This window comes from Lithobates pipiens, unplaced genomic scaffold (genome assembly GCF_037356315.1).
Source record: "Lithobates pipiens isolate NorthernLeopardFrog02 unplaced genomic scaffold, aLitPip1_a1.2 Scaffold_23, whole genome shotgun sequence".
Classification (NCBI taxonomy): Eukaryota; Metazoa; Chordata; class Amphibia; order Anura; family Ranidae; genus Lithobates; species Lithobates pipiens.
In genome coordinates, this window is record NW_027507785.1 from 69,565,926 (window position 1) to 69,578,149 (window position 12,224).

Sequence of the window (12,224 nt, forward strand, 5' to 3'; positions counted from 1 at the left end):
TACAGTACCTTGAAAAACTATTCATAACCCTTGAAATTTTCTACATTTTGTCACATTACAGCCAAAAAAATAAATGTCTTTTATTGGGATTTTGTGTGATAGACCAACACAAATTGGCACATTAATTGTGAAGTGGAAGGAAAATGATAAATGTTTTTCAAAATTGTATGCAAATAAAAATGTGAAAAGGGTGGCATGCATTTGTATTGAGCCCCCTTATACTCTGATACCCCTAATTAAAATCTAGATTAACCAATTGCCTTCAGAAGACACGTAATTAGTAAATAGTCCACCTGTGTGTAATTTAATCTCAGTATAAATACAGCTGTTCTGTGAAGCCCTCTGGGGTTTGTTAGAGGAACTTGGTGAATAAACAGCATCATGAAGGCCAATGAACACACACACACACCAGACAGGTCAGGGAAAAAGTTGTGGAGAAATTCAAAGCAGGGTTTGGTTATAAAAAAAAATATTCCAAGCTTTGAACATTTTATGGAGCACTGTTCAATCCATTATCCGAAAATGGAAAGAGTATGACACAACTGCAAACCTACCAAGAAATGGCCGTCCACCTAAACTGACAGGCCGGGCAAGGAGAGCTTTCATCAGAGAAACAGCCAAGAGGCCCATGGTAACTCTGGAGGAGCTGCAGAGATCCACAGCTCGGGTGGGAGAATCTGTCCACAGGACAACTATTAGTCGTGCTCTCCACAAATCTGACCTTTATTGAAGAGTGACAAGAAGAAAGACATTGTTGAATGAAAGCCATAAGAAGTCCAGTTTGCAGTTTGCGAGAAGCCATGTGGGGGACACAGCAAACATGTGGAAGAAGGTGCTCTGGTCAGATGAGACCAAAATTTAACTTTTTGGCCTAAAATCAAAACGTTATGTGTGGCATAAAACGAACACTACACAGCATCCCCACTGTGAAACATGGTGGTGGCAGCATCATGTTGTGGGGATGCTTTTCTTCAGCAGGGACAGGGAAACTGGTCAGAGTTGATGGGAAGATGGATGGAGCCCAATACAGAGCAATCTTATGCCGCGTACACACGGTCGAACTGTTTGACGTACTTAGTCCGTCATACAATCCGACGGACAGTCCGTCGTACTTTCCACTGAATGGACTTGACCACACACGGATGCACAAACAGTCCGTCGAAAGCTTGCGCGATGACGTGTACAGCACGTACGACGGGACTAGAAATGGGAAGTCCAAGACACAGCAAAGCACCCTTCCACCGTGTAAATCCTTTCTGGGCATGCGCCATTCTTAGTCCGTCGAAACTAGCATACTGACGACCGTATTGTCCGCTGAAACCAAAGTACGACGGACAGATTTTTGTAAAATCCGAAATTCTTAGTACTCCGGACTGCACGCTGAAAAAGTCCGCTGAAGCCCACACACGAGCGGATTGTCCGCTGAAATGTGTTTCAACGGACTAAGTACGTCAAACAGTTCGACCGTGTGTACGCGGCATTAGAAGAAAACCTCTTGGTCTGCAAAAGACTTGAGACTGGGGTGGAGGTTCACCTTCCAGCAGGACAACGACCCTAAACATGATCTACAATGGAATGGTTTAGATCAAAACATATTCATGTGTAAAGGCCCGTACACACGGTCGGACTTTTTGACAACAAACATGCAAATTAGCTGTTTTGGAGCAACATCCGACTGTGTGTACGCTCCATCGGACAAACTTTTTCTGTTTTCATCGGACTTTTGTTGGCTCTGCGAACGGACAAACTTTCTGGCAACAAAAGTCCGATGGAGCAAAGTCCTACCGTGTGTACGCAAAAGCATCGGACTTTTGTACAAGGTACAAACACGCATGCTCAGAACCATTGCAAACGATCAGACTACAATACAGAAGTTGACCAAAGGTGGCGCTGGAGTCATTGAACGTCCTCTTTTGAAGCGGCGTCAGTACGTTGTGACGTCACCACGTTCGTGTTTGTTGTCAAAAAGTCCGACCGTGTGTATGCAATACAAACTTGTGGACAACACACTTTGTACAAAAGTCCACGGAAAAGTTTGTACAAGTCCGACCGTGTGTATGGGGCTTTAGAATGGGCCAGTCAAAGTCCAGACCTAAATCCAATTGAGAATCTGTGGCAAGACTTAAAAATTGCTCTTTACAGCCGCTCTCCATCCAATCTTACAGAGCATGAGCTATTTTGCAAAGAAGAATAGGCAAAAATTTCTAGTTGTGCAAAGCTGGTAGAGACATCCCCAAAAAGACTTGCAGATGTAATTGCAGTATAAGTCGGTTCTACAAATTATTGACTCAGGGAGGCTGAATACAAATGTACCCCACATTTTTCACATATTTATTTGTAAAAAAAATTGAAAGTCATTTATCATTTTCCTTCCACTTCACAATTATGTGCCACTTTGTGTTGGTCTATCACATAAAATCCCAATAAAATACATTTACGTTTTGGTTGTAACATGACAAAATGTGGAAAATTTCAAGGGGGGTATGAATACTTTTTCAAGGCACTGTAGTGCTTCGGATTGACACAAGTACACACTATAGAAGGATTTGTTTTGTTCGTATTTCATGTCTGAGGTTTACAACCACTTTTAATACCGAGCTGCTGCAAATGTGTGTCACTAGACTCATTCAGTGTCCCAGGAACAGCAACGAGCTGTCAAGGACAGCTCACCTTCAAGTGCCCACCATTGACAGCTAGTAGGCAGGGCTCCCTATTTACGTTATTGCAAGCCAATCACAGTGTCAGAGGCAATTGCAAAGGACGGTGGCAAACGGTTATATTAGAAAATGATTAACGCTTTAAAGAAAATACCACCTAAAGTCTTCTTTGCCCCCCCCCAAAAAAAGTGTCGCTTCTGTATCATAAATGCTTACAAAGCTATAAGTTAAAAAATCTGCCTTTTAGCTAAAATGGCTGGATGGATCGCAACTGGTTAAAGAGGAAGTAAACTCTGATGGGTTTACTTCCTCTTTCATTCCCTGCAAAGGTAAAGCATAATGGACTACTATGCATCGCATACTACCCCATTATGTGTCACTTACCTGACACAGGAGGCAGCGATGTCACCGCTGTCCCCTGTAGTTCCGAGCGTCCATCTTCTTGGTGGGTCTCGCTACTCCAGCGCTGTGATTCGCCGGAGCAGCGATGACGTCACTCCCACGCATGCGCATGGGAGTCGACACTCGCGACATATCGCCACGATCTGCGGCTTACCCAGTGTGCCTGCGTGCCGCTGTCTATGGCGCATGCGCCGTAGACCGCGGTGGCTGTCTTCAGGTAAATATCTCCTAAATCGTATAGGTTTAGGAGATATTTCTTGGACCTACAGGTAAGCCTTAATCTAGGCTTACCTGTAGGTCAAAGTGGTTTGTAAGGATTTACAACCACTTTAAATTGCCAGAAAATATCTGTGCCTAAAGTGAAAAACAAAAACTTTCCTTTTTAATTTGGTGTTTTAAAACGGTGTTCTGGTTTTTCTTTACATCAGAGTTCATTCAAGGCTGCTTCTGATTTTTTTTTTTTCTTGTTAAGCATTTTGCTGACTGTACACGGTTGAAAGGACGTTGTTGTTTCTTGCAGAGCCGACCTCTTTGAAGACGATGCTATTAAACAGTTGCTGAAGTACAAAACCTGGTGGGAGGAGATACAGCATAGAACGGCAAACGTTTCCCCAGAAAGCGAGGACAAAGGAGGTAAGATAGTCAGGGGAACGTGTTGGTGCAGCAGTGCAAAGGAGGAGCAGAAATGCATTTAAGCAGATGGGTTTCCCATAACATATTTAAAGGGTAAGTAACTAACGCCAAATATTCTGATCACTGCTCCTAGCCCCGCTACATGTAGCGTCCTTCATTTCCAGTGCTGCCAGTATAGCACCGTATTGTGCAATACACAGCCTCAGAGTGAGCGTCCATCATAATGCTTGCAATGGCAAGCGCTCATTGGTCAGCACGGGTACATGACCATGCTGACCAATGAGAAGCACATCTGAGGCTTTTTTCGGGAAGGAGAGCGGCAAGTCTCATTAGTCAGCTTGGTCACATGATCACACACATGACATTGCAAACATTCTGATGGGGGTGCTGTGTATTGGGGAATATGGACTGTTACACTGGCAGCACACGTCATTGTGAATGCTATTTGCAGAGAGGTCTGGAGGGGTGACCAGGATATTTGGAGTTAGTTCAACTTTTCATTTTTTGTGAAATGGCGTACGTACCCTTTATTGAGGACCTGAGCTGTGAAAGATGTGCCCAAGAAAGGGAAAGGACTAGTCCCTAGTATTTCCTGTGGTCTATCTGCAGCTGATCTTTTTCCTATTATTGGTTTAATATTCCTGGTTCCCCTTTTTCTCTGTGTGTCGCAATCTGGGTAGCGACAAGACTTATCAGAACTGGTCTGCTGTTGACCGGTGGTGGAAAATTTAAGAAGCAACAGGAGAGGTGGAGAAAGCACAGATCCACAGAATGAAGGGAGCTGAAGCAAGGAGATTCTTGCATTGCAGGTCCTCAGGTACAGCTTTCTCTCCAGCAAGGAGGACAACGAGTGGCACAAGCAGTGACATCACCAAATCTTCCCCCAAATCTCATGCCATCTGTCCAAGGCAGCAGTGCTATAGATGATCCCTTACTGAAGATATACGGCTATGGGGTTTAAGACACATGAAGATCTGGGCACAGGAAATGCACTGAAGAAGAAATTCTACAAAAAAATTTGAGTTTTCAGGGTATTGCTTGGGCACAATTAACATTTCTGGATGACACAGTAAATCCTAATTTTTGGTTAAAGTAGTGTCAGGTCACCTTGATGCCAGGTGACAGATGCACACCGTAGGGATTAGGAGTGCACAGCAAGGTTGTGGACCCTATGGCTGACTGCTGCTGACGGAGGTCAAGGTGATAGGAAGGCAGGGCCGCCAGAACACCAAGATGGATCCCACCGGGGATAGATTCCCTGGGGCGCGGAGTCTAAGAGCCAGCAGGTGTTCACCAGAGCCTCGAGTGGTGAGGATGGACTTGGCTGCAACTGGCTCCAGGTCGCGACCCCCAGGGTCCCCCAGCTCACACCCACAGTAGGCAACAGGAGGATAGGGATGGTGAGGGACAAAGCCAAGGTCGGGGCCACAAGCAGACAGGAATAGTCGGGAACACGCCAAAAGGTCAGGATCACAGGCAAACAGGGATGGTCAAGGACACGCCAAAGTCGGTAACAGAATAACAGCAGAGCACACGGCAGGTAACAGGAAGCTAACACGCAAAGGTTGATCAGCAGGATTGGCTAGCAGTGCACAGGTTAATATAGAGTTCTCTGATAGGAGCTAGGGTGGAGCCATGCCAGAGGATGGATTTATAAAAGCAGTCAGGTGAGGGTCGGCTGGTCTCTAGAAATGAACACATGGAGACAGGTAAGCAGACGAACTCTATTGCATAACCATGACAAGTAGAAGTCCAACCTAACCCTAAAATCACTACATCTATAGACATCCACAATCTAACACTAACCTATATACCCCTGTAAAGGAGAAATATATTTTTTCTGAAGCCGCTCAGGTCCCCTCCCATGCTGTGCTGTCAGCGGCGGCTTTGTTGTGTAGGCGGGTGCAGAGGAGGCAGCCGACAATGGAAGCCCCATAGTAAGTCTATGGGTGACGTCACTTCCCATTAATTTCCCAGCCGTTGTCAGCTGTGTCCTCAGCATATCTTTCACCACTGGAGACTGGACCGGAGCAGGTTCAAAAAAGGTATGTATACTGATTTCTTCTTCCATCACATCAGAAATCCCCCCCCCCCCCCCTAGCTTTACCACTTGCTGGAAAAAATCTTGCATAGACTTGATGTGGCCCATGGACTGTAGTTTGCAGAATCCTACTCTAAGGCAATCCTCTGCTTTCTCAAGTGCTGATACATTTCCAGAATACGCCCCTTTTTAACTAATGACACCACCAAGCTTCTGATTCACTCCCTGGTTATCTTTCGCCTCGACTACTGCAACTCCCTTCCTAATTGGAATACCTTTTACATAGACTATCCCCTCTTCAGTCCATAATGAATGCCGCTGCAAGACTCATCCATCTTACCAACCATTCATGTCCTCCACCCCTCTCTGCCAATCCCTCCACTGGCTTCCACTCACCCAACAAATAACGTTCAAAGTACTAACAATAATTTACAAAGCCATCCATAACTCTGCCCCCAGCTCCATGACTAACCTAGTCCCAAAATGCCTTCCAAGCTGCTCTCTTCGGTCATCCCAAGACCTTCTGCTCTCTAGCTCCCTTGTCACCTCCTCCCATGCTCACCTCCAGGATTTTTCCAGAGCTTCTCCCATTCTTTGGAACTCCCTACCCCAATCTGTCTGACTGTCCCCTAATCTATCCATCTTTAGGGGATCCCTGAAAACCCTTCTCTTCAAAGAAGCCTATCCTGCTTCTAACTAACACTGTTTTACTTCCTCCATCACCTAATCCCCCCCCCCCACAGCTATCAACCTTTTGTATCAATTGACCCTTCCTTTTTAGATTGTAAGCTCTAACGAGCAGGGCCCTCTGATTACTCTTGTACCAAATTGTAATGTAACTGTAATGTCTGCCCTCATGTTGTAAAGCGCTGCGCAAACTGTTGGCGCTATATAAAACCTGTATAATAACAATAAAAATAAGGGACATGCTGATAGAAGGAGAGAGCAGTATGTTGACCTAATCGGTTTGTTGCTCTTCCTTCACTGTCCAATCACAGGTTAAGGTAAAGGAGGGGACCCGGCTATGTTGCTGAAATATAGTATAAAAAAGGGAGATGACAAACTTGTCCTAACAACAGACTGGCTGGAGAAAAATTTAAATCTTTTAGCAGATAATATATGGAATTCAGCCAAGTATTTAGCTGTTAGCCTGAAGTTCAACTCTTATGTCAGGAATGGTAAATTTCAACAAGGGGAGAGTATGGATGGAGCTGTGTACTCTGGAGGAGTGCTGACCTTTATATCACATCATTGTTTTTTAATGACGTTACAGGTCCTTAGGAAAGCCATGACTTTATATAATCATGGGTCGGCAGGTCATGAAAATCAAATGTGACTTATAATACCAAGAGTGAATTATTGTGTAAAATATAAACTTCGCTAAGTTCTATCCAGGGATTCCTCCTAGGACGTTGTATAAATAAATTCCTGTAAAAGAAAGTCATATAAATAAGGTTTAGTAAAACCAGTTAATGGAAGCCAGTGATGTCATGTCTTCATCATTCAGATGTATCACCGAGGTCTTTTGGCGAGTAACTGCAAAATAGCACCATAGCGAGAAAGTATGGCGGCTGCCGTTACTGAAGACGCTAAGTGCTTGGCTATTGCTGGTTTCATTAGCATCTGCTACGTTGTCCTGAAACAAAGCAGATATATATATATATATATATATATATATATATATATATATATATATATATATATATATATATATATATATATATATATAGGTTTTTATATATGCCCAATATTGGCAATTTTAACCACGTTGTGTTCTTATGCTGCTTTAAACCATCCCTGGGCTTGAAGTGGTTTAAAAGAAGCTTGGTGTAATTTTTTTTTTTCAGCTGGCAATTGGCTGTTCAGTATAATTGATCCAGACGGCTCTACAGCCACCTGTTCACTTTTACATTAGCACAGGACTCGACAAACTCCAGGCGCCAGGTTGCCAATGCAAACCAGAAATCGCGACATGGGGCTTAAGCTGCCACCAGCCGACTCACTATCGATGCCCCAGACATGCAGCAGCATTAACACTGACTGCCGTCCTCCTCCCTCCTTCACACTCTGCAGCACCGCGCTGTGTGTGAAACTGACATGCAATGGAGAGAGGAGGATCTGTCAGCCTGATGTCGGGGTGGGCAGGACCTGGCCGGGGTGGGGGCGGGACCCAGCAAGCCATCAAACACCAGCCAATGGGATCTGGGCGGGCCGCTACGTGTATGTGGCCCGCCCCTTTTCTTAAGCAGCCCAATCGTTGGCTGGTGTTTGATAGCTGCTGAGTTCCGCCCACCCCGGCCGGGTTCCGCCCACCCCGGCCGGGTTCCGCCCACCCCGGCCGGGTTCCGTCCACCCCGGCCGGGTCCCGCCCACCCCGACATCAGGCTGAAATCTGACATATCCACCTCTCTGTTACTTGTCAGTTTCACACCCCTGCAGGGTCCCGCCAGCTCCTCTGTTACATTTCAGTAACAGAGTGCTCCGTGTGAAACCTGCCAGTGCCAATCAGTGCCACCTGCCACCAATCGGTGCCAACCAGTGCCACCTCCAATCAATACCACCTGCCACCAACCAGTGCCACCTGCCAGCGCCAACTAGTGCCAGCGCCAACCAGTGCCACCTGCCAGAGCAACCAGTGCCACCTGCCAGCGCCAACCAGTGCCACCGCCAATCAATACCACCTGTCACCAACCAGTGCCACCACCAATCAGTGCCACCTGCCACCGCCAATCAGTGCCAGTGGCACCTGCCAGTGCCACCACCAATCAGTGCCACCTGCCAGCGGCAACCAGTGCCACCTGCCACTGCCAATCAGTGCCACCTGCCAACACCAACCAGTGCCACCGCCAATCAGTGCCATCTGCCAGTGACAACTAGTGCCATCGCCAACCAGGGCCACCCGCCATCGCCAACCAGGGCCACCTGCCATCGCCAACCAGGGCCACCTGCCATCGCCAACCAGGGCCACCTGCCATCGCCAACCAGGGCCACCTGCCATCGCCAACCAGGGCCACCTGCCATCACCAACCAGGGCCACCTACCAGTGCCAATAGTGTCACTTGCCAGTTTCAAACCAGTGTCACCTGCCAGTTCCAAACCAGTGTCACCTGCCAGTTCCAAACCAGTGTCACCTGCCAATGCCAACTAGTGTCACCTGTCGGTGCCATCTGGCAGTTCCACGTGCCTTCCAGTGGCAACCAGTGCCACCTGCCAGTGCCAGCCAGTTCCATCTGTTGCCAGCCTTACTCTTTCTGGTCAGCCCATACCCCTGATGTAACAGCGTTTCAATGGAGTTATTGACTGGGTGCTCCATTGTGAGTTAGGGATAGGGGGTGAAAATTAGTGGCCTTACCCCGGGAGCTGAAAAAAAAACTGGCTCCTAACTTTTTTACTGGCTCTTAAATTCAAAGCAAATTTGTCAACCCCTGCATTAGCAGCATTGCCAATATTGCAACAAATTTGATCTTGGTTCACAGTGGTGCTCAAATGACATGCATGCACAGTGTGTGCAACATTGTGTGAGCATATTGCATAAGGCGTGAAAGAGGGGTGTTGTAGAGGTTTTTAAAGGTGATGATTTATAGATTATTATTTTTTTTTATTTTTTTATTATTAGTATATTTTTTGATAATCTAGAATAAAGCATTGAATATTTCATACAAAGCTCTGTGATTCTTCTTAGTGACTGTTATTTTGTTTGGGGTCTGTCCCATAAGTATTTATCTGTTGGTTTTCAGTCATAGAATCACCCCAAATTGGGGAAAGAGCATGAATTACTAGACACCATTTTTCTTATCAAATTTTTAACCTGTTACTTTGCACTGACAAAGTACAGGATCACTTTAATTTCAAAGATCCCCAAAGATCCCCTTCTCAGACAAGTGACCCCTGTTTTGGAAGTGGTACTTTCTTCCCCTATACCGTTATTGGTGCATCAACTGTCAGATGTTGCAGAAGCGTATTCCTCTTCCTAAGGTTGCACACCAGTTGCTCCTATGAGAAGTAGGTGCACCCCACCATCTACAATCCATCTCTGCACCCCCTGTCCACAATTGACCTCTGCACTCCTCATCCACAACTCACCTCTGCACCCCCACCCATAGCTCACCCCTGCACTCCCTTATCACAGCTCACCTCTGCACCCACATCCACAACCATCCACATCTCACCTCTGCACCCCTCGTACACAGGGCACCACCTGTCTATGTCGCGCCACTTCCCCCTTGGACACAGTGCACTTCAGAACACCTTGGTGCCCCCTGTCCACGGCGCACCACTTCCGCCTTGTCTTCAGCGCACCTTGGCACCTTCTGTCTGCAGTGCATCACTTCCCCCTTGTCCTCGGCGCACTTCGATGTCCCCTGTCTGTGGCGCACCTTGGCTACCCCTGTGCGCTGCACACCTTGGCGCCCCCTGTCCACGGCACACCCTTTCCCCTATTTTACAGCTCACCTCTGGACTTGGCCCAACTCTGCACTTCTCTTCTACAGTTCCTTAATTTTGCACCCCTTCTCAGCTCTGACCTTTGCAACCCCACAACCCACGCTTTTGCATCCCCACCACCACCTCCACACCCTCCACTGCCTTGCTTACCTCTTCAAAATGCATGAAGGCTTGTTTTTATCCACACTTACTTGCGCCTCCACCTCTCCTCATTGACCAGCAGCGCAGCGAGATCTTTTGGGTGGAGGTGTCGGCATATGAGCACCAGGAGCTAGTCTTCTGTGTTTTAATAAGAAACAGTAGATAGCGCTGAGCACGGGACCAATGCTGGAATAGAATTTTGCCATGTTTCAGCTGAAAATAAGCTCTGGGCATAACAATAAACACTGTGCCACCAACAAAGGCCAGTAGAGCCAGGATTATAGTTATTAGAGGGGGTGGAGAGAACTGTATGCATGTCTCCTGCGGTGGATGGATGGAACTGTATATATGGGACTCTTAGTGGCAGGATGATCGATCTGCACAATTCACTGCTATGAAGGTGGGGAAAGTATATGTGACTAGAAAAGGAGGGTGTACAGTGCATCTGGAAAGTATTCACAGCGGTTCACTTTTTCCACATTTTGTTACGTTACAGCATTATTCCAAAATGGATTAAATTCATTATATTCCTCAAAATTCTACAAACAATACCCCATAATGACAACATGAAAAAAGTTTGTTTGAAATCTTTGCAAATTTATTAAAAATAAAAAAAAATCACATATACATAAGTATTCACAGCCTTTGCCATGACGGTCAAAATTGAGCTCAGGTACATCCTGTTTCCACTGATCATCCTTGAGATGATTCTACAACTTGATTGGAGTCCACCAGTGGTAGGTTCAGTTGATTGGACATGATTTCTAAAGGCACACACCTGTCTATATAAGGTCCCACAGTTAACAGTGCATGTCAGAGCACAAACCAAGCCATGAAGTCCAAGGAAATTTCTGTAAACCTCCAAGACAGGATTGTAATGAGGCACAGATCTGTGGAGGGGTACGGAAAAATTTCTGCAGCATTGAAGGTCCCATTGAGCACAGTGGTCTCCATCTGTAAATGGAAGAATTTTGAAACCACCAGGACTCTTCCTAGAGCAGGCTACCCGGCCAGACTGAGCGGTCGGGGGTGAAGGGCTGGAAGCCACTCCTCGGTAAAAGGCACATGACAGCCCGCGTAGAGTTTGCCAAAAGGCACCTAAAGGACTCAGACCATGAGAAACAACATTCTCTGGTCTGATGAAACAAAGATTGAACTCTATGGCCTGAATGGCAAGTGTCATGTTTGGAAGAAACCAGGCACCGTTTATCACCTGGCCAATACCATCCCTACAGTGAAGCATGGTGGTGGCAGCATCAACCTGTGGATGTTTTCCAGCGGCAGGAACTGGGCGACTAGTCAGGATCGAGGGAAAGATGAATGCAGCAATGTACATAGAAATCCTTGATGAAAACCTGCTGTAGAGCGATCTGGACCTCAGACTGGGGTGAAGGTTCATCCAACAGGACAACGACCCTAAGCAAACAACCAAGATAACAAAGGAGTGGCTACGGAACAACTCTGTGAATGTCCTTGAGTGGCCCAGCCAGAGCCCAGACTTGAACCCAATTGAACATCTCTGGAGAGATCTGACCATGGCTGTGCACCGAAGCTCCTCATCCAACCTGATGGGGTTTGAGAGGTCCTGCAGAATGGGAGAAACTGGCCAAAAATATTTGTGCCAAGCTTGTAGAATGATACACAAAAACTTGAGGCTGTAATTGGTGCCAAAGGAGCTTCAACAAAGTATTGAGCAAAGGCTGTGAATACTTATGTACATGGGATTTATTTTTTATTTTTAATAAATTTACAAAGATTTCAAACAAACTTCTTTCACATTGTCATTATGGGGTACTGTTTGTAGAATTTTGAGGAAAATAATGAATTTAAAGATGGAGTCCACCTAAAAAAAAAAAAAAAAAAAAAATTTAAAAGCCAGCAGATACAAATACTGCAGCTGCTGACTT

The 12,224-nt window shown here is 46.1% G+C and overlaps 1 protein-coding gene across 3 annotated transcripts in view; it reads left to right on the forward strand.

Annotated features, from left to right (window-relative positions):
* The window catches only part of SHQ1 (SHQ1, H/ACA ribonucleoprotein assembly factor), a 147,986-nt gene that overhangs the window by 32,136 nt on the left and 103,626 nt on the right, over nt 1–12,224 (forward strand). For all 3 annotated transcript variants that reach the window (XM_077451830.1, XM_077451829.1, XM_077451831.1), the window contains exon 7: nt 3,580–3,692. In XM_077451830.1, coding sequence (XP_077307956.1) covers nt 3,580–3,692 — 113 coding nt within the window. The remainder of the gene's footprint in view (nt 1–3,579; nt 3,693–12,224) is intronic.